This window comes from Macadamia integrifolia, chromosome 9 (assembly GCF_013358625.1).
Source record: "Macadamia integrifolia cultivar HAES 741 chromosome 9, SCU_Mint_v3, whole genome shotgun sequence".
Lineage (NCBI taxonomy): Eukaryota > Viridiplantae > Streptophyta > Magnoliopsida > Proteales > Proteaceae > Macadamia > Macadamia integrifolia.
In genome coordinates this window covers 12,830,048-12,852,450 of record NC_056565.1, presented here as the reverse complement: position 1 = coordinate 12,852,450, position 22,403 = coordinate 12,830,048, and the positions used below count along the sequence as shown (strand labels likewise).

The 22,403-nt window shown below is 38.5% G+C and overlaps 2 protein-coding genes across 6 annotated transcripts in view; one reads left to right on the top strand and one right to left on the bottom strand.

Moving 5' to 3' along the window:
* The first annotated feature begins 1,473 nt into the window (after positions 1 to 1,473).
* LOC122089234 (protein BONZAI 3-like) lies at positions 1,474 to 16,654 on the top strand. 5 transcript variants are annotated; one of them, XM_042658806.1, is made up of 18 exons: positions 6,761 to 6,892; positions 8,857 to 8,930; positions 9,022 to 9,082; positions 9,291 to 9,338; positions 10,892 to 11,040; positions 11,177 to 11,225; positions 11,832 to 11,888; positions 12,499 to 12,678; positions 13,337 to 13,471; positions 13,589 to 13,650; positions 13,760 to 13,859; positions 13,945 to 14,059; positions 14,163 to 14,239; positions 14,609 to 14,746; positions 15,057 to 15,221; positions 15,311 to 15,424; positions 15,554 to 15,650; positions 16,311 to 16,654. In XM_042658806.1, the coding sequence occupies exons 5-18, from the start codon at positions 10,967 to 10,969 to the stop codon at positions 16,433 to 16,435; spliced, it is 1,488 nt and encodes a 495-aa protein (XP_042514740.1). In that variant the 5' UTR covers positions 6,761 to 6,892; positions 8,857 to 8,930; positions 9,022 to 9,082; positions 9,291 to 9,338; positions 10,892 to 10,966; the 3' UTR covers positions 16,436 to 16,654. The 5 variants fall into 5 exon arrangements, with proteins under 5 accessions (XP_042514741.1, XP_042514738.1, XP_042514737.1 ...); XM_042658804.1 differs by lacking the exons at positions 8,857 to 8,930; positions 9,022 to 9,082 and adding an exon at positions 7,108 to 7,150 and having other exon boundaries at positions 5,773 to 6,892; XM_042658805.1 differs by lacking the exon at positions 6,761 to 6,892 and having other exon boundaries at positions 7,187 to 8,930.
* Positions 16,655 to 18,409: 1,755 nt separating this feature from the next.
* Positions 18,410 to 22,403, bottom strand: part of LOC122089526 (U11/U12 small nuclear ribonucleoprotein 59 kDa protein-like) — a 7,254-nt gene continuing 3,260 nt past the window's right edge. The window contains exons 4-9 of the mRNA XM_042659273.1: positions 22,356 to 22,386; positions 22,097 to 22,264; positions 21,014 to 21,396; positions 20,008 to 20,048; positions 19,176 to 19,276; positions 18,410 to 18,787 (exon numbers count right to left, since the gene is read on the bottom strand). Coding sequence (XP_042515207.1) covers positions 19,198 to 19,276; positions 20,008 to 20,048; positions 21,014 to 21,396; positions 22,097 to 22,264; positions 22,356 to 22,386 — 702 coding nt within the window. The 3' untranslated portion in view covers positions 18,410 to 18,787; positions 19,176 to 19,197. The remainder of the gene's footprint in view (positions 18,788 to 19,175; positions 19,277 to 20,007; positions 20,049 to 21,013; positions 21,397 to 22,096; positions 22,265 to 22,355; positions 22,387 to 22,403) is intronic.

Here is a 22,403-nt window from a genome sequence, read left to right as displayed (position 1 = left end):
AACTGACAGCATTGGGGCACGCACCCCAAGTGTCTACCAACCATTTGATGTAATTGGAGTGACTGGCATACTTGAGAAGACTTGACCTCGTTCTCACTTTTTCTCGTCTCTCTCAACTCAAATTATCATTATGAGACAAACACTTTTCCCTCCCTTTATTCTTTGTCACGTGTCTTCTTTTTTACGCATCTTTTTGGGATCCAGCTAAACATATATTTAGGGGTTTATTTTTAAATGTGCATTTCAAGCTGAGCTTGGGTTGAATCATGGCTAGGTATTAATATGTGGTTTTGGTTTTGGTTTTGGTTTTGGTTTTTTTTTTTTTTTTTTTAGTGATTGATTTCAGGTTTGTCAAGAACCTTACCGATAAGCAATGCAATTTGCGTTGAATGAGGTTTTACCGATGTTAGAGTAGCATCATTGACGCAATCTTGTGTTGCATGCCATTCAGATTGCATTGGATGTTGGCAATAACTAGTTTTTTTTGTATCCCTTTTCTTTAAGGGACTTTTTTGTAGGCCTTTTGGATAGGTGTTTCCAAAGGGCATTTCTCCTCCATAAATGGTTGATAGATATCCTTAACACTAAGTATTATTCTCCCTCTCTCTCTCTCTCATCTTGTGAACAGACGTTTGTTTTTCTCTGTTTTGCCAATTTTTCTTTAAAAGTCTTCTTTGATTTTGAGCACAATTTGGTAAAACTCAAAAAGATGTAATAGGAGAGCGCACTACTATTTATAGAAACCAAAGGTTGCTTTGATGCTAATTCGCACATGTCTAGTTGCACCATTAGAGGCATCTATGGTCTTTAGGACAATGTCAAGTGATGTAACTCAACCCACATCCATCACTGACAAATAAGGGTTGCAACACAATTAAGTTTGTAGTTTCAAGACTCTTGTGAAGGCTTTGAAGTGATTATTTGGATAGAGTTTCAAATAAGTTTTGGTCGTTACATTGGAATTAGGAATGCTAACGGGATATTAGCCATAAGATTTGTTCATCTTAAATATAACCATTGGATAAAGGTAACAAATCCAAACTCTCACTCCACCAGTGCTACACCTTTTCTCTCTCCCAGCGCTACAACTATGCTGGAGAATGTGAGGGGAAGGAGTGTAGATAGAGCTGAGAATCGGTGAGGGGGAGAGACCAGAGGGGCACTTCAACAGAAGTTTGAATGAATGAGTAGAGGGAGGAGGAGGGGAAAAAAATCGTCTGTAATTCCGATCTCGTACAATTCCGTGAAATACCACATTCAGGGGTGACAGTGTATTGATACCAATGCAATGGTCCAAATCTGATTTAAATGCCTCTTCACTGATTTAATGTTTTATTAGTTGTACCAGATCTGGACCACTGTATTAGTATCAATACACGTGTCACCGTCTGAAGGTGGTATTGCATGAAATTATATGAGATCAGAATTGCAGACGATTTCAACCCAGGAGGAGGAGCTTTGTCAGGCATTTTCTTACTTTAATGGAGAGATTTTGACAGGAGAGCTTCGGAAGATGTCCTATGCGTTTCAAGGAAGACTGCGAAAAAGACGTGCCAAAGCGATTTTACTGTCTTAAGCATTTCAATATCATCCAATTACGCTGACACTTCTTTGATTTCTATTTCATGTTTTCTAATTCTTTCTCCACTAGACCACAACCACTTTTTGGTTGATTCAAAAACCTGAAATGGACATGAAGTTTCATCGTTGAGAAAGTATTGTCTCTGCTTTCGTGAGTTCTTCCCTTTCTAAATTCCAAAGATCTCTGCATCAAGTGAGGTCGCATAGAAAACAGTGTTCATTGTTGCTCATGGATCTGAGTTGATACTAGCTAAAACAAACCTTCCCTTCTCAGAGGAAATTGTTCACTTTCCATTACTATTAATAAGGTGCATCGATCTGAGTTCCTCCCAGTCTGAAAATTTCTCATACCTATATACTAATTTGAATTTCTTCAGAAGGTTTTGAGCCCAATTGGGGACGGTGCTATATCTGAATCAACTTTTCCGAGTTCCTCCCCGTCTGAAAATTTCTCATTCCAATCTACTAATTTGAATTTCTTCAGAAGGTTTTGTGCCCAATTGGGGACGGTGTTTTATCTAAATATGGGAAAAATTGAGAGAGATTGGATACAGATCTACTCGATCTACGGCTTGGACGAATGGCAAACTGTGATTTTCCTCCTAATCCATGCTCTTCTATTTTCATTTCTCGCCGTCTTTTTCATCCTCTACTTCGATCCCCTCTGTTCAGCTGTCGAATCTCTCTCCAGCCCTTCCCGTCGGAGCTTCTCGCTTCATCTTCCGCTTCACCTGTTCCGTTACTGCAATCTTGGTCGTCTGTCTCTTCTTTGCCACTGGCAACATCTTCTACTGCTCCTTCTCCCTCCTCTAGGAGATGGCTCAGCGCATGATCAGGTCTCTCCTGCTCCCACCCCTAATCCATTTGTGAAGGTCGCTGGTCGGTAATCTGCTGCTCAGCGAATTGGGAGGGGAGAGGGTTCGGGTGAACGATGGATTAGGGGTGGGAGCGTGGGAGCGGGAGAGGGAGATGGAGACGCGAAGATGGCTTGGGGTGATTTTACGAAGAAGACGACGAAGGGAAGGAGCCGGAGCCGGAGCCGGAGCCGGAGCCGGTGCCGGAGCAGATAGATGGAGATAGATGCGGAGACGTAGAAGAAGAGAGATTGTGGAGCGCCAGTGGCGGGGAGGTTATGTTAGACAATGAGTATTAATGGATGAAGTTGCTTATATTTCATCTAACGGTCAACAAGCGCTAGTATTTCTGATTTCACGGTAACCTGCTACCATTCATGTCATTTTCCTCATTATTATTACTTTACAACAATTAATATTCTATTTTTTGGCTGTTTATTTGTCGATGAAAAGAAAAGTAAAGTGGAGAATTTTCTTTCAAATTTGAAATTATATTGGGAATGATGAAATTCGCCTTTTCTTTGCTCACAAAACTTCCCAACCAGTGGGAGCATGGGAGGGGCCCAAATGTTGGGGAGGAATGAGAGTGCCATAGTAATGAATACACCAATGGTGTGAATAGCTTTTTACTTTTTAAATCTTATTTTGACATTTAGGGAAAACATCCACACACAATCAATCACTCTCTTTTCTCCGTGATGTGAGGGATAATAGGGGTAAGATTGTCTCTACAAGAGAATATTGCACAATCCATCATAAATGTCTCTTAAAGTCGAGCACAATTAGAGAAATGTTGGTTAGGTAGGCTACCAATAGAGAAAGGCAGGCCCAAATGAGTCCCCAACTTCCAAATCACACAAACAAGGGGTTTCTAGCTCATTGGACCTGTTTTGAGAGATCCACGATGATTCATTTCGTATAAAACAAAAAAGTGATCATGATTTCTTTCGTATTTATTTTTGAATTTTTCTTTATAAAATTTTTCATCAAAAGTTTTAGTTAACAAAAATACCTAAAATTAAGTTTTTCTTATAAAAAATCACTTACTTAAAGTTTAAGAAAAAAATACTCAAAATTGAGTTTGGGTTTACAAAAATACCCACTCAAAGTTTCACTTATAACAAATATTCTAATTATATGTGCAAGATGAAGAATCACTATTTTGGATATTTTTGTAACTTTGTTAAGTAAAACTTTGGGTGAGTAGTTTTGCAAATCCATACCTAATTTTATGTAAAAACAGATCAACCTTCTATGCACCCCCAACTACTCCAACCTGTGTCTCACCGAATGCATAATGATAAGATCACCTCCTCTGTTTCACCAAATTATTCTCAGATCCTATACTGTCAGTCACAATTTAGTCAAGAGGTAAAATAACTGTTATACCCTTTTCACTAAAACAGTCACCATTGCTTTGAGTTATTGTCGTGGTCCAAATCTTTCACCGTACACGATGGCACCAAAGGGACCCTACCCTAGGTGTCGATCTATCGATGAAAAACCCAGCGTGTGATACTACGCTACGCGTGTGGTGAGGATGCGAGAAAATGCAAGTGTAAAGCGTGGGAGGAACACGTACCGAATCCAGGTCGGCAACTGGTCCTGGTGAAATGTCAGTGCTTGGCCCAGAGGCCTCGATGGGCTGCGTAGGAGGGCTCACAGGCAGGGGAGACGGAGCCGGTGCGTGGTGCTTCATTTTCTTCTTCGTCTTTTTCTTTCTTGGCGCCGGTATGGGTGCAGGTACCTCCGCAGGTGGTGCCGACACAGGTGCTGCTGGGGGAACTGCCGGAGTCAACGCGGGAGCAGTCGTCGGCGCAGCAACCGGTGGAGTCAATGTGGGTGAAGGTGATGGTGAAGAGCTCACCGGAACTGGAGAGATCGCAGCGGTCACTGCCTTTGGTGACGAAGCATGTGTTGCAACCCCTGCTTCTATTTTTGACCAAATAGATTCATTCTTGGCTGTCCGATGCACGCCGCACCTGCGGCAGACAATCATCACTCTGCTTTACCACATCCTCTCACTCTCATCTCTCCGTGACACTTTGTCTCCTGTTTTTACCATGTGAGGGACAGTAGCGGTAAGATTGTCTCGACAAGAGAATATTGCACATTCCATCATTAAATGTCAGGGGTCACTATGCTCTTCGAGTCGCGCACAATTAGAGAAATGTTGGTTAGGAAGGCTAACAATAGAGATAGGCATCAGGCCCAAATGTCTCCCCTACTTCCAAACCACACAAGTAAGGGATTTCTAGCTCATTGGACCTGTTTTGAGAGATCCAAGATGATTCCGTTCGTATAAAAAAAAAAAAAAAAAAGTGATCACGGATCCAACAAGGCACTCAAGTGTCCGGATCCTTTCCAACCCTCTAACCCCTCTATTGAGTGCCGGATGGCTAGGAAGGCCTTGTGGTACGTGTAAGTCTTCTCAGCTGTTGGATGCACATTATAAGGATTGGAGAGGATTCGGATCCAACACTCAATGCTTTTGTCAAGGCACTTGATCTTTTATTTTTTAAAGACATTCATAGATGTCCAAGTAAGAGTTACTTGGATGGTGCATGTCTAATCACTTGAATAGTCCCATGAATAATTATCTACCTAATTATGGGGACCATAGTTTAAAAAATGAGATCGATCCAATTTAACCGATTTCGGCCATGATTATTGCTAATTTTGAAAATTCCAGAGCAATCGATTCTAGGGTCTTAGGAATAAACTTTCAGGTTGAGAGGCTAATTTGATTTTTAGAAACAATTCTAGATCAGATTGGAATCAATATAGATCAATTCGACTAATGCTTCCGAGTTAAAATCCTTAATAGGAACCCTCCTAGGAAAGTGCTTCAGCCTCTGATGTCTTCTCTAGATATTAGATTTTGTAGTTTTTTTTTAAGATCATAGACCATTCTAACAATGAGATTCTAGCTCAATGGAAGGGTGGCTATTGGATCCAGCCTAAATACAAGAAAGATCACCTCCTACCTTTCACCCTCGTACTATTAAGTGTGACCTAGTAAGCCCATTTTCGGTACCCATCTGATCTGGCCGATCCAGACCCTTATCGATCGGAAAAAAATCGTCTGCAATTCGGATCTCGTACAATTCCGTGCAATACCACCTTCAGTGGGTGACACGTGTATTGATACCAATGCAATGATCCAGATTTGATTTAAATGCCTCTTCACTGATTTAATGTTTTATTAGTTGTACCAGATCTGGACCATTGTATTGGTATCAATACACGTGTCACCACCTGGAGGTGGTATTGCATGGAATTGTACGAGATCGGAATTGCAGATGATTTCAACCTCGATCGATCCCATTTTCGGTACCGAGCTCTCAAATCGTGCACCCAATACTGTCGTCCAAGCAAACGGGGGCTAAAGTTTTATAACTGCATCATGTTCTTAGGCTTTTCCTGCATCAAAACACGAACAGGTACCTTCTGGTTCCAACTTCCGAATGTGAATGGCTTCCGGATGCTCCCACCCACTAAGGAGGTTTACCCAATGGCTTCCAACTTTAGATTGATCCCCACCCCTCTCCAGCCGGCGATCTTCCACTTGAGAGAGCTTCCAAATTTTTAGATTGATCTCCCACTCCTCTCCAGCCGGCGATCTCCCACTTGAGAGAGCTTCCAAATTGATCGATCGTCTCTGGCGCGCACGGCTGTTCTGAATTCTGATGGGTTCGAGGGAAGAAAAATTGAACGTTTGGAACAAGCTACACAGGAAAAGAGATTCAATGGTTCTTCATTTTGATGATTATTTCCACTACCCATTCAAAACAGGTTTTGTTTGAAGTCTATAGCGTGTTCGATGCTACCAGTAACCAGTAGGGTCTACGTTTATTGTCTTTTTTTTTTTTCAAACTGAACCGTCTCTTTTAAAATGTGAATGGAGGGGAAAAGTTGAAAACCAGATACCCAGAAAACCAAGATCAAGATCAGAAGCTCCCGGAAGCGAAATATTGGCTTCCTTTATTTGGAAAGATTCACCGTTGTTGGGTTCCCAAGGCCAAGATTAGAAGTTCCGGAAGCGAAATTAATTTTTCTTGATTTTCTTGATCCTTTATTTGGAAAGTTTCATTACTATTGGCTATTGATTTGGAAACTCTACCCGGGTTTGAGAGTTAAATACGAGGTCGACCCTTATTCTTGAAAACTCGTATCAGTTGCAAGAAATTGATGTTCAGGAATCCCTTCTTGTTCACACTCACAGAGAAAGAAAGAGATTGATTTTCAGGAAGCCCTTCTTGTTCACAGACTCAGAGAGAGAGAGAGAGAGGGGTATGGGTGGGTGTTTCTCAGACAGGAAGGGAGGACAACAGGCAATAGGAGGGCTACAGCAGAGTCCCATCCCCAGGAGCGACGGAGGAGTTACTGGACCCAATGATGCTGTTGACTTCTTCTTCAGGACTCGCGGTCTCCATCTTCTTTTCACCCAACTGGAGGTATATGTATATATATAATACATGGGAAAATGTATACCATTTGTTCGAATCTTTTACCCAACGAAGAAAACAAAGTTATACCATTTGTTCGAATCTTTTACCAACGAAGAAAACAAAGTTACAGTGTCTCTACCCTTTCCCCAGTGGCCCGTTTGACCAATTGAAACGAACGTTACCACACAATTACCATCTAATCTTTTTTGTTCTGTCGACAGGAATCTTGTACTGGATGTCACTCCAGCGATTGCGCTAATTAAAGTAGCTTTTGATCTTTAGTTTTACATAAAAGTTGAATTTTCATGCTCACACACTTTAGTCAGTTCATCCGTACAATAATTTTGATATTGTTTTCATGTTGTTTGAAATCTTGTGGCTGTGTTTTCTCCATGAACAATGTTTTGTGGTTCTGGTTAACCGTCCACTGTAGTTTGAATAGTAGTAAATGTAAAGTGGAGGGGAGAAGTAATAGGAGAAGTTATGATTCCATATACTTGTTTGCACATGTTGCCTCCCTTTTCCAACGTTTATGTTAAAACTAGAGGGGATTATTCATGTTTCTGTCCACTTTATCTTCTTATGCTGGGAGGAGGGGGTGCAGCCCGATCCGATTCCTCCCATGGTGCTGGAGGATATCATGGAGTGGAGAGCTCCTGGGAAAACCATTTCAATAAAAGAACATGTGAAGGATGCCGCTGATATCTTGGTGGATCTTCGCACCAATTCTCGAAACATCGGTTTCTTCCAAGAAATCGGGAAGAGGATTTGACTGCATTTTATTCTGTTTAATTGTCGGGTCACTTTCAATGCGTGACCTATCTCACTTATGTTGGGCATCTTTTCTTGATGTTTAGAGGATGACAATTCTATAGAATTGTACTCTTATGGTTCTTTTTGCACTAACCATCTCATCTCTAGAAGTAAGGCAGAGTAGGCTTATCTGAACAAAAGAATCTTCCTTTGTCCATCATGATAGCTAACTAATTTTGGCAAATGTTGAGAGATTGAGTTTCCTGTTTGGCTGCGTAGCATATGCTAGTGCCTGCCTCAGTCTTCGTCTCTCTCCTCCCACAATAAGGGGCAGATGTTTGGTCCTATTACTTTATTCATTGGATTCCTAGGAATTGCTCTTTTCGGTCAAGGAGGAATGGATTTGGACATATTATCCAAATGGTTAACTCCGTCAATAAGTCCTTTTAACATTCCAATTCGAGCATTTCTGTAGATTGGTATTAAGTTTGTGATAACTGCAATATTTTTTCTGTTAGTATAGTTTATTTCGGAATATTTTATAGCGTCACTTTTATATGGGCTAGTTTATTCATCTTTCCAGAAATTTGAATTAATTAATTCAATTGTGAAAATGGGTCCCAAGAGAATATCATACTTTTCCCCATTTTTGTATTGACTCTTGGGAAAAGAATCATTCTTTGTCCTTCTCTGTTCTGACCAGTTTAGTCTGCACAGGTTCAGCTTGACCTTCCATGCTTGCATAACAAATAAATTGTATCTCCAACATTCGTCTTTGGAGATTAGTCCGGCCCCTTGAGTCCTTGTCTAGTTTGGTGCATGCTTGACGCCAATTAAATGGCAACAATATCAAAACTTTCCTTTTCTCATCTGGATGAACATTTGTACCAAAGATGTGAAATTCTTGTTTTAGAGTCCATAGCAGTAAATTTTATCCCCTTCTATATATCAGCAAGTGATTTTATTGTTGAAGTATAAAACATAGGATACAACGGTAACTAAATACCAAAGCCTATGGTCAATGGAGGGGACTAAACAATGGATAATGGACCAAAAAATAGCCTATCCACCCCAAACCTAACTCATTGGCAGGAGAGTTAGCATATCTCATCATCCAAAAGAATAAGAATCCCCTCAAGCACATAAACACGCAGCTTTTCAAATAGGAGACAAAGTATTGCCATGCAGGGTAGTTATCTGGCTTCCAATTTTTGTAGAACGGACTGTTGGGTGGTCGTAGAGCTGCATACAAGGAGATTACATTATTGTGCAACCATACAAGACACTGATAGTATGATCCTAATCATCAATCTGGCATATTTACTAGATTTTGTACCACTTCTATAGTCTAACAGCCAATGACTGGGACCATCCAATTTTAGGATGCTGGAGCTATGGTTTGTCTTAAGTGGAAGCATGCTTTTGTTTTTCCCCCTTCCATAGGTAATCTTGCACCCAAAAAACAGATTTATATTGGTGGATCTGGGTATCGATTTAGTTTACTATTGATTTTGTGTATCACTGTATCTTTCTGTACATTCTATTAATTTTTTTTTCCCTTTTACCCTCTTTGATTCCATTTCCCATGCATTTGGTTTTGCCTTGTTGATTACTGTGCAACAATGGACTCAGTTTCAAACATTGACTGCAGTTATCATTATCTGCTGCAAACTTACTTGATCGGGACATCTTTTCAAAGGTAAACCTTCCTGACAAAGAAATTTTTGCTTTAACTTTTAATTAAGAGAAACTCCTTAGCTGCTACTTTTTATCAATTGTTGCAATGTCCCTGTACCATTGGAGGAATGGTAGTTTTGTTAATGTATTGTGACCATTGGATGAATGATAGTTTTGGTACTGTATTGTGTTTCTCTATTATTGGTTCATCATTCTATTTGCTGAATGCAGTTGTTATTTAATTTGCTCTCTCTCCTGGGATTGGGAAAATTGTATAGCTAGCATTTCTTGTCTTTACTGAAGGTTTAAGTATATCTTGTGCAATTTTTTTACGAATAGCAATAAATTAATTGAAAAAATGAGGATTGGAAATACAGATAAAAATACAATACAGCCAAGATTGCCTTCCCTTGTAGATCATTGTGTCTATTTAATGGTTTTGACACTATCTTTAATAGGCATAAAACCCTTTTGTCACCAAGCTTAGCTTGATCATCAGCCGGAGATTTCACTGACCTAAACACCCACTTGAATGAGATTTTCAGAGGAGTGGTCCTTTCTAATGAAATAAACTAACTTCCATGGGCATCCCTCTCTGATGCGAAGGGTGATTGCTGACCAGTTCCTCGTTATTGTGCAACGCTGGGTCAGGTTCCAAAACCCAGCTGTTGGGTTGCTATGGGTCCACTAAAGTGATGAAATTCTCAAATAGGAAAACGAGTGGCAATTTCTTAATTTCTGGAACAGTTCAGCATCTTAAGAGTAGAGTCAATGGAAGGACCAAACTGTAAAAGGAATTTGAAAAAGAGGCTTTGTGGATTTAAAATGAAGTAGGGACAAAATAGAATTGATGTTCTATAATCAGGGGCTTTTGAGTAGTATAGGAATCTTTTTCCTCCCACGATAAGAACAGTAAACCAGTGATCTTGCGGCTGAGAGAACTTGATGAAAACCCAATCAATCTAAAATCTTAGGAGGTGATTCCCCACTAATAACCCTGTTGAATCCAATTCAGCGGCACCAAAAACCTTTTATTGACCTCCAATGTGTCGTTGTTGAGGAGGGAAACTTTATTGCAAGTTGAAACATATTTTCATCTCAAATAAAAAGGTTTGATAGGATAATGATGATGATAATAATAAGAACTGCATGGTGTAGTCTGATGCTTGCAAAAGGGTCTGGACCTTGGATTCATTGTTCAACCGAAGATCCAAACTGTACTTAGAAAGATTTTCACAATAACAATTCTCAGATACATAATCCAAGTTTATATTTCTTATCTTCAGGATGATACACATTGTTCATAACTTCATACTCAAGTGTTAGTCCTGCAAGCTTCAATAGCTAATGTCTCATCTTATTGCCATATTCCTTTTTGTCCGCATATTTATATAATTTAGTCCAATTGAATTGTGCCAGTTACATCTTTGAAGTATATTTCATGTTTCTTTAGTCCTCTTTCAGCCTGTGACTACTAAAGTGCACATGTTTAGACAAGTTGCTTGATTGTCTTCCAGTTCTTATTGATAAATCCTCCACTGCCCTCTCTCTCTCTCTCTCCCCACCCCTTCACAGAGTGACCCTATTGCCATAGTGTACGCAAAGAAAAGGGATGGAACACTTGAGGAAATTGGTCGTACGGAAGTAATTATGAACACACTTGACCCTGTTTGGATCGAAAAAGTCCATATTGCTTATCAGTTTGAGACTGTTCAACTCTTAGTGTAAATTTCTCGTCATCCTTGAAATTGCTTATTATTTGTATATATTCATTCACATGGTTTTCGTGTTCCAATTTATCCAATACTTCATCCTTTTACTCTATTTTCCCATTTTTTATGTGTGCATCTCATGTTTCAGGTTTCATGTGTATGATGTTGACACCAAATATCACAATTTACCCGTGAAGGTATCTTGTGTTCCGGTTTTGATATACTATTTTATTTGAGGCTGCAGGGAATTGAAATTTGTTAAGCTGAGAGTATCCACTGTCTATGGCAAACTTTAGACCTGTTTGTTTGAAATTGATTGATGGAAATTCCTTTGCTGTCAGGCATTAACTTTAATAATTGAAACATGAGATAGGAGTAAGAAATATTTATATGAGTTGTGGTTGCAAGATTTTGCAAATTAAAGCATATCTGGATTTCAAATGAAATCTCTCTCTCACACATACATGCACTCATCCCCGTCTGACTGAAAAAAAAGATTTTTTTTTTTGGGAAGAGAACACATTTTCATTTTTCCTTCGAACTAAAATATCTCATGGAATTAATAAATATGGGATTTAATCATGTAAGCTACTACATCCACTTGATTGTCTTCTGAAAACAAGTAGCGTATGAAAATTACACATATCGACCACAAAGAGCGGTTCTGTTTAAAAACCATTGTGTTGTAGTTATAACTATTGATATTATTTTATCTAGTTAAAGTCAATATTTTATCCTTGGCAATATACTACTAATGTTTCAGAGGGTGAAGTATGAACTTATTTCATTTTGCTTTCCTGCAGATGCTGAGGTTGAATGAGCAAGAATTCCTTGGAGAAGCAAGTTGTGTTCTATCAGAGGTAAACTGCTGCATATTCTTATGGTTTGACTATCGAAATTCATGAATGATACTGCACATAGTTCACTTTGTAGAATTGTTCATGCATGATGACATATTGTGCTTGAAAGAACTTAAGACTGTTGTGAACTTCAGAGCAGGTAATAGGGCTTACAACAACAACAACAACATCAATGCCTTATCCCAACTTAATGGGGTCGGCTAGAGCAGGTAATAGGGCTTACAGAACAGAATTGTTTTTGTAGTCATCCCCCATTGGCCTGCTTACCTCAATGACAATAAGTGGATTTGCAACATTTCACTTATAGTAGCCAGCTATAAACATTTTTTGTTTCTGTAGAAAAGAAGATTTCATCTCATTGTTAGTTCATACTATAAAAGTATGTATGTATGCAATAAGTGTATCGTAATTAAAAGTTGTTTTTAGTTCTTCATGTAGTCCTTGTACCAGCACGGGGTTTTGACATCTTTACTTGTACCCGTGCAGCATTATACGTATGTACATATTATGTAGTAACAAATGCAAATTATTTGGGTTCTCTGACATCCTTGCATTAGAACTATTGGATATGTTCATTTTTACATATTAATTTTTTTTATCCAAATGGCAGATAGTGACTAAACAGAGCAGGAGTTTGGTGCTTAATCTTCATAACAGAAATGGGCATAGAGGCGTGAAAAGATTAGGGACACTTACTGTCCATGCAGAGGAAACAAACGCTTCAAGGAAAGCTGTTGAGATGATACTCCGTTGTTCTCACTTGGATAACAAGGATTTCTTCTCCAAAAGTGTATGACCAACTCCGTTTAAGACTTTTATATTATTCATAGGTTCATAGACATTTTATTCTTATAACTATCGTCACCGACATCATCATCACTGTAACCATTTTTGTTATTAAAAAGGGGCAGTTTTCCAGGACAGCACATCCAGTATGGAATCCATGCAGGGCATGGATGGGGGTGAAATTTTGTGGACAGAAAGATCGATCCCAAGGTCACGAAGTTGACCAAAGTGGCAAAATAAAGCTTTGAAAATCCAGTGGGAAAGTGAAAATTATTGGAAGCAATGGATGGCTGAAAATACATGGGGAATGTGCCTCTACATGGGAGGGTGTAGGATTGAACTTGTCTGAAATTTTACCCATGGCCAATCCCGATCATTTTCTGGATCTCACATAGTCAGATTCGCCACATAACCCTTCCATGTGGCACAAATTTGCAGTCAAGAGATACCCTCTTTTTTTTTTTCTGATAAGTAAGAGATACCCTCTTGTTTTAACGGTCCAGAGAAACTTTTGCCTTGGAATAATAATTATAATAATTTCTTTAAGAAGTTTATGAACTACTATCCTTGAAGTTTTTTTACATTATTCAGAGGTTTATACTCATTCTTTTCTTGTAACTGACGTCATCATTATCATCATTATTATCTTTCTTTTTGTGTAGGACCCTTTCTTAAGAATTTCTAGAATTGTTGAGAGTGGCAGTGCTATTCCAATTTGCAAGACAGAAGTGGTTAATGATAACTTAAATCCGATTTGGAAGCCTCTACGGCTGACTATGCAGCAATTTGGAAGCAAAGTAAGCTTCTTGTTTTTGTCACTCCAACAGATAATAATATGGGTGTGTATCGTTGAAAATTTGAAAGTAGTCTTCTGTTCTGCAATTTAACCATTACAATGTGCCAATTCTGTATAGGATAACCCATTGGTTTTGGAGTGCTTTGATTTCAATGACAGTGGCAACCATGTACTTATTGGGTAACTGATGAATGCTTTGTACTCATTGATTTTGATCTAATTTTCTGCATTCCTTTTTGCATCACATCTAACATAAATAACCTTTTTTATTTATTTAATATGTCATCAGAAAAATTCAAAAATCAGTAGCTGACTTGGAGAAACTCTACAAGGAAAAAACTGGAGTGAACTTTCATTTACCGTCTTCTTTTCGCAATGGCCATGAGAAGGTTGTTGTTTGTTCTTACTTGGAAAGTTAACCCCATCTTAAATGAATTTGTCATGTTTACCAGTTTTGCAACTATTTGTCTACAGATTCTGAAGGGCCAACTACTTGTGGATGGATTTTCTGAAAAAATGATGTACAGTTTTCTGGATTACATTTCTAGTGGATTTGAGCTTAATTTTATGGTTGCTATTGACTTCACAGGTAGATAGCTTCAAATGGTGTCAACATATTTTCCTTCTGTTACTTCTTGTTTGTAAACTTGTTCTGTTGATGATTTTAATATATATATTTTTTATTTATCTAGCTTCAAATGGAAATCCTCGGCTCCCAGAATCTTTGCACTACATTGATCCTGCAGGTCGATTAAATGCTTACCAGCAGGTGAGAGATCAGATCTTGTTTCATCTGTGTTTATGTAATGAGGTCTATGGGACCCCACTACTTGGTGAGATTGCCTAGCCGGTTTCCAATTGAAAGATTTGAGTTATAAACATTGATAAATTGACAAATAGATATGTTCATATAGATTATTTGCAGTAATTTTTTTTTCACTTGACTCATGGAATACTCTTGCTCAGCTAGTTCAATTCCTTTAGCCTGGAGCCATTGCCTTTGTGACATAATTGCTTTGTTTTTTTATAGTCTATAGATTCATTTTGTAGATTCCGGTTTTTCATAATCCTATGCATCAATGTTGTAATAATGATGGATGCAATCGAATTTTCTAATTGTTAATTGACTTCAACACAGGCTATATGGGAGGTTGGAGATGTCATCCAATTTTATGATTCTGATCGGCGTTTTCCTGCTTGGGGTTTTGGTGGACGGCTAAGTGATGGTGTAGTCTCTCATTGTTTTAATTTAAATGGAAATGCTAGAGATAGCGAGGTGAGATGTCACATTTTGATGCATGATTGCTTCTTGCCCATTCTACTTTTGGAGCTGTTGAAGTTGAGATGCTAGAGATTGTAGACCTCTACGGTGCTTGGTTGTTGTGTTGGTCTAGTCATGCTATGGCTACCAACATTATTTTTTAAATAACTCAGCTCTGCAAATTGCTGCTTCTTTTTAACTGCACAAATATTTGTGGTAGTGGCGTTTTTCAACCCTGCCCCATACTTCTCAGCTTTGAAAGTGTCAAGTTTGGATGAATGTGGACAAAATTTTGATTAACCAGTTGTTACAATTCACTTTACAGGTTGAAGGGGTTGAAGGAATCATGTCTGTCTATGCAAACACACTACGCAATGTTGTTCTTGCTGGGCCCACTTTATTTGGACAAGTTATAAACAAAGCTGCACAAATTGCAAGCCAGTCTCTCTCCTATAACCAGAGCAAGTACTTTGTTTTGCTCATCATTACGGTAAAGAATGAAATAGCTCCTAGTTACATTTATATTTCGTCTTCCCTTGTTTGTATGTGGATGATAAAATAGTCCATGATCCTTTTCAGGATGGAGTTCTTACTGATCTTCAAGAAACTAAAGATGCTCTGGTAAGGGCATCTGATTTACCATTGTCCATTCTTATAGTTGGAGTGGGAGGTGCCGATTTTAAAGATATGGAGGTACCAATACCATTCTTGTTGAAGTTATAGCCTTATTTCCATGTGTTCCATTGGTTGATGGTCGTGGAATTTTGAACCATTTAATGATATGATCAATGTAAATTATATAATTTTCTTATATTTTGACAGATCCTTGATGCTGATAAGGGAGTACGGTTAGAGAGTTCTACAGGACGGATAGCCACACGTGACATTGTACAGTTTGTTCCAATGCGTGAGGTGCACGGTAGGTATTCTAAATATTTATTTCTCTACCTATGCTTTTTTGGTTTGTCTTAATTGATGGCTTAATGCCCATGTTTAGGTGATAAGGTGTGGTTGTTAATGCTTGAATCGGCGATCAAATCCCATCTCGCATTTATTAGAACCAAAAAAGAAAACCAACAGTTCAATGTCAGTTTATTTCTCAGACAATTCTGCATGATATCTTTTAAATTCTAGTGAATTGGATGAATAATTGTTAAATAGAAAGATCAATGAACCTGTCTGGATAATGGCATCAAGGTATAATAGTAGAATATTTACATCACCAATGCTTATTCGTTTAATACTAACTAACACGAGCCCAAATTTTGGTGTAAAGGGCCTTCATAGCTTATATATAGGGGACTGTGGTAAACTAGCTCCAGCTCATGGTTCAAGAAGGTTAATGGGGCTAGCATTTGGGATCTAAGGATTGATGTGATAAGTTTTAACTGAATTACCATTTCAATTGCTCCATTGGACATTAATGGAAATCATGCTGATTACTGAAAAGGGGGGGGGGGGGGGTGACAGTTTGATTCGTGTACTTTAATGGGGTTCTCCTATATTCACATAGTTATTATGCTGCATTTTTTATTTTTAATTTAAACCCTCTTTATAATGAGATTTTTCTTATGTACAGGTGGACAGATTTCTACTGCCCAAGCTCTATTGGAAGAACTGCCTGAGCAGTTTTTGACATACATGCGGTGCAGGGACATCAAACCCCGTATTGCCGATGAAGCCCAAACTTCAAATCAAGGATAAAGTTGATAAATCATCATATACTTGTGTATAAAAATTAGAATAGAAGGCAAAAAAGTTTAGTGCAGAATCGGTGGGTGGATGGATGCATGCATTTTGTGCTACCATAGTACCATGTGGAAGTAATGTAGCAATTCTGACCATTGGATATAAGGAATAATCTAAATTTGGTCAGATTGAATTTCAGCTTCAAATTTAAAAGATTATAATTTGTGGCCTTAATTTTGATTTCGGAACTTTTTTTTTTGAATCAGCCATGAATGCATTATATATTTATCATTTTTTCTTTCTTTGGTATTTTCCACACCAAGCTAATGGACAAACAAGAGAAAATCACTCATGATCCATATGCGGGGAGACTCACCAGGAAAAGAGTGAGGCTGCGAGTGGAACTGTCAAACTGAAATGAAGGGCCACACGCAGGCAAATTGTGGGGTTGTATGTTACATTGTCACTAGAATTCAGGGAGAATCTGCTATTACTCTTACCAAATCAATATGGTCCAAGTGAGACCAACAAGGCATTTTAAGTTAAAGTGAACCATAATTGATTGATGCAAGACTGCATTTAACCCTCCATGCCATCCATTGCAAACAATACATACCCAGGATATGCCTCATGTTTAGCCAAGCAAGGTCAAGCCTAAACATGATTGAACTCTTTCATGTATGTATATATACATACATATATATTTTTTCTAAGGGTAAAGAGGTGCATAATGAATAATATGCCACAAGTTTTAGCAACTAGCCACACTTCATTTGTGTAAGAATCTCTTGTTGCTGCCAAAAAACCCCGCTAGTTGGTCCTGCATAAGCACAGACGGCGGAGGCCCGGAGCTTTGTCTGGGGTTAGTCCTCCGACGCTCAAGTTAGGGTCGGCCGCACAGTTTTCAGTAAGGGAGTAATGGTGAGGGTCTGAGAGCTTACCTTCTTCCTTCCTCTCGGCTTCCTTATATCCTTCTTCGGGGCTAGGGTTTCTTTTTTGTCTTTTCCTCTGTCCTTCTCCCATACGACCGTCCTTCTTGTGGGGAATATTCCCCTCATGCAAACGAAGTGATCGAGCGTGATTGAATTCTTGGAATCCTTATCTGGTGGAGGACACGTGTCTCAGGGGCGACACGTGTTATTTCCCCACCAAGAGATCAATTTTGGTTGTATCATCTCTCAAAGTGACATATATTCGAAACATGGTAATTTGGGCTAAAAATTGTTAACCTTGTTGATTTTGTGAGCCTATCAGTCCGAATATTCTAGAAAAATAATTTTACTTACTAGATCATTATTTTATGAGGTTTCAATGTCAACGGTGAGAATCGAATGTTACGACTTGGTGGTCAAGTGGTCGAAACAATTTCTTGACATTCTTGGGGTAAGGCTGCGTAGTTTTCGGCCTTGACCTCGCACATGCAAGAGCCTCATGCACCGGATATGCTCTTCCTTAAAAAGGACGCGCTTGGTCCAATGGTAGAGTGCTACTGTTACGACGTAGTTGTCAAGCGGTTGAAATAGCCTCTCGACATTCTCAAGATAAGGTTGTGTAGTTTTATCCCCCGGACCTCGCACATGTGAGAGCCTTGTGCACCGAGTACATCTTTTTGATTTTTTTTTTCAGTATCAAAATATTCTCTTGGTTCGGGACATGTCAAGCACAAAGAGAATTTCTTAAACCAAGTTCTTTTCTTTTATTTTCTTCTCTTGACTACCAAACGCGGCCTTACACAACCAAGAGAAGAGAAGAAAGTAAAATAAAAAATTCAAAATATTTTGAATTTGAAGAGAGAGGTAGACATATAAAAAATCATTCTTTTTTGTTTTATTATGTTTTTTGTATTTCTTTTTCTTTTCTTTTCTTTTATTAGCTACCAAACATAGCCTTAGTGCTGAAATTTTATAGAAATGTCCAAATGGTCATCATTCATGGAGGAAATTTTAGCACAACCTGATTTGTCCATGTGGATATATAAAACTCTGAAAATTTGGTTTAAATTTGAACTTTTGCAACTTTAGTTGAACATTGCACGGGTAAAATGCTTATTAATACATTGTGGGCCATCCATGAGGGTGTAAAACCAATCCAATGGTCATAAAGCTATACCAGCCTTCAACATGACTCAACATGGACCATAAAAAGGACATTCTTACATAAAACATTTTACTTTCAGCTTTCTAGCTTTAAACAGACCATCCAAATAAAACAGATTACAACTGGCTGTATTGGGCATGCCTACCCCAGTTTTTGATTCAATCCCCTGGCTCAACCCACCCAAACCCACCTGATTTCCTTGTCTTGCAATGGACTGTTTCGAGATCAATTGCCATCATCAGAATACCACATAATCCGAGCTCAGACTTGCTGCAAGTAGGCACTTCAATGTTTAGGCAAAAAATAAAGTATAAGTGAAAGACAATTGAAGTTTAAACTTGGGGTGCCACTCATCACAAATACTTACTTTAGTGGATCTAACAAAACATACTACTGACAAAGAAGCTTGGTAGCTGGTACTCTTCAAAAGTTGATATGACTTTGAATGGTGCTAAAACAGTCAACATGAGAAGCCTAGGACATAAAATAGAAAGCTGTTGTCTTGCAATGTCTGCAGTACAAAAGGAGATGGCTGCCTTAAAAACTTATTCCAGGTTTTGCGGTTGCCATGGAAGAACAGGATTAATGCTACAGACCCCAAGTGGTTGAGACAAGGTTCGTTTGAGTGTTTGGTAGTTACTAAAGATTGGAAACCTACCTTAAATATGGTCTTCAAAATGTCAACTCTGCCGTACCAAATAGGAAGACCATACCGCATTTGCAGGAGGTGGTGGCTGAACCCAATGGCCAGGTATCTGGCTGCAACCAAATTCAGCAAGAGTTATGAAAAGGTAACGAAAATTATCAAGATACAGACCACAAGCTATATTTCAATAGTTATTGCATATGCTTCAGTAGTTGATCTGTTAACAAAAGTAATAATATAATGTCAAAGAGATAATCAACCGAAAAAAATAAGAGCTCCCCTTACTAAGCATTTGGGTTAAGGACTGAATTGGACTGGATGGTCTGACCATTTGGACTATCACTCCAATGGTTTGTTCTGATCCCAGAACCTTCATTTTCCCCAAAATCCATTGACCAATAGAGCGTTCAGTTTGTTAGCCATCAGGGAAATAGTTAATTATGTATCTATATGTGCATCTACATATGTATGTAGATTAGCCAACCCTAAGTCTATGATAAAAAATGAAAAGAAAGGTAGGTAATGGAAAAGGGAAACAAAACAAAACAAAAATACAAGGATAAATCTCTCAGGAGTACCTTTCTTCCCCGACACACCCCCACCCCTACCCCTCCCCCAAAAAAAAAAAAAAACTCGCAGTATCAGAGTTTTGTTTGGTAATTACTTCTACCATTTAACCAAGTGATGGTAAAATAGGCAAAAGAAAAGCATAATGAAATGGGCTGGAGTTGCACAGATTTAATTTCTGTCAATATCTTTGAAGGATCAGTAAATCCAATTCAGCTATTCTACTACAAGCACTCAGAAAATGTGAAAATGAGTACTCCAAGATCAGTTTGCTGACCTTCCTCCTGGTCTTATAAATGCATCCCATGTTCTCCTGACCTGCACAAAAGGTTGGCATTATTGTAAATTAAAGCAAGCTTAAATTGAACTCAAAAACTACATCTAGGTCCCAAAGTTCAAATACTATCATCAGAAGTATCCAAGAGTTAAATAAAAGAAATGATACATCAAACTCATAACTTTAATGGCACGGCCAGTCCAAGTGTATGCTGCTAAGAATACATATATACGTTTCCATGCATTCACACTTTATATACAAGCTTAACAATTGAAAAGGGAGGAGAGAGAGAGAGAGAGAGAGAGAGAGAGAGGGATATATTTGAGGAAAGTCCAATAAAGCAGGAAAGAGAATGGCTATAAACAGACTAAGGAAAGTCCAATAAAGCAGGAAAGAGAATGGCTATAAACAGACTAAGGCCATCAAAAATATTGACAACAGGCAAGGGTACATATCATAAGAAGCACACAGACCAGACAACCCTAAATTCTATTAATTGTCCAATAATGGGATTTTTAATGGGAAGTTTTGCACACCTTAAAAGGTTCTTTGGCATCATTTTTATTAGTTCTGACTTCTGATCACTGAAACAAGAAAGTAAAATTTTTATATTTTTCATTTCTTGAATCTGGATTTTCCATACTATTCTCATAACCTAGAATAGGGCTAATCTCTTGAAACTGACCATCCTTTTTCATTCTACAATATTTTGTTCAGGATTCCAGTAATCTGGAGCAAAGAAAAATAAAATATCTCCAAATATAAATGCCAAATGCAGCCACCTTGATCATCAAGAAAGAAGGGGATTGATCAAACCTTTAAGATCATCTTGTCGATGTGTTTGAACTACTAACCCACAAAAGGCTCATTTGATTGGGTAGTCCATGGACCTCAAGGATATGCAACGACATCCGGGTAATAATGAGGGCAACGTACGACACATGCAGACGTGATAAACTATTAGAAATTAGACCGAGAAGTTTCATGATGAAGTTGGAGAAATTACCTCGATAAGTGTGCCCATGTCATTGTTACCGCCATGGTAGTAGTGATAGAATTCAACAGGTAAATTGGAAACAGAATCATAAGCCCCAGAAGAACCCTGTCCTTCTTGTCCCTGTTCAGGCTCCTGCACTGTGGCTGCACCAGCTACTCTTTCATTTTCAGTCCCAGAGAGTTGGCTCCGATTCTCGTTATCTCCACCTTTACCACTGCTATCTTTTGACTCAGGTCCACCATTAAGGATATTTTTCCTAGATTCCTCAGCTGTCGCAATGGCATCTCTGGCAGCATCTGTGTCAGCAGCAGCCGCAGCTTGGCGTTCTTCTTCCTCAACTGCAGCTTCTACTTGCTGAAGAAATTTGTCATCCTCTTCTGGGAGAAAATGGCCTGAGCAAGCACCAAACCAATCAGGGACTTAATTCAAGGCTATTCATTAAAGTGTTATAGATGTTTCTTTCTACTATAACCACTGCACTTGGGATAAAACAAAGCATCTTAATGGAAAAGAGGAACCAGTCAAAGAGAAAGGACAAGAACAAGTTAGAACCATTAAATTATTACATACATGCAATGACAAATGAAGCAGAGAACACATAAGCAAGGTAGAAATGAGAAGTTTTCTTCACCTTGGAGTCAAATTTAATAGTCACAGATGCATGTGAGAATATACCCAAAATATTGTATGATCAACATTGACATCTCACTTGAATGGAAGTTCAGTTCATCCTAATGTAGCTTTGGTTTTTATATTTTAAATAAACAACTTTAATCGAGCCAATATGCTTATCCAAGCACATCATATATGAGTAGCAACCTCATTATTATCCATACATGTATTAGTGACCTAGTTTTTTGTTGAATGCACAAATATTTATCACTTGACTGCATTCAGGTGTCTAATATTCAGCATCAGAAGTCTGTTGAAATACTTCGATCATTAAAAATTTACAAGGTCGATGCATAGGATTTTGCACCTATCAAATGCTTGCAAAACTGAAATATTGAATTACTAAAATTAAAGTAATGAGAACAAAAAAAAAAAAAAAAATGAATACTCCAGGAAAAGAAAAGGAGAACAGGTACTTGCCTTGTTTCTTCAGTTTCTGGATTCTTATGGAACGTAGTTCTTGCAACTTTTCCACAATCAAGATCAGCTCAAGCTGAAAAAAAAAAAATGCAGAACCTTGTCTGAGATTGGAAAAACAAGAGTAACAACTAACAACTCTAGCAAATGAAATCAAAATAGCTAGTCCAACTGCCCAATGTTCTCCAATAGACATTATTCAGAGGCTACAGAACAAGGATCCCTTGGTATTTCAATAATTAAGGTGTTGAACATCCCATACCCATGCCAGATACTGGAAGTGACACCTCCCCCTCACCCCCACCCCCCA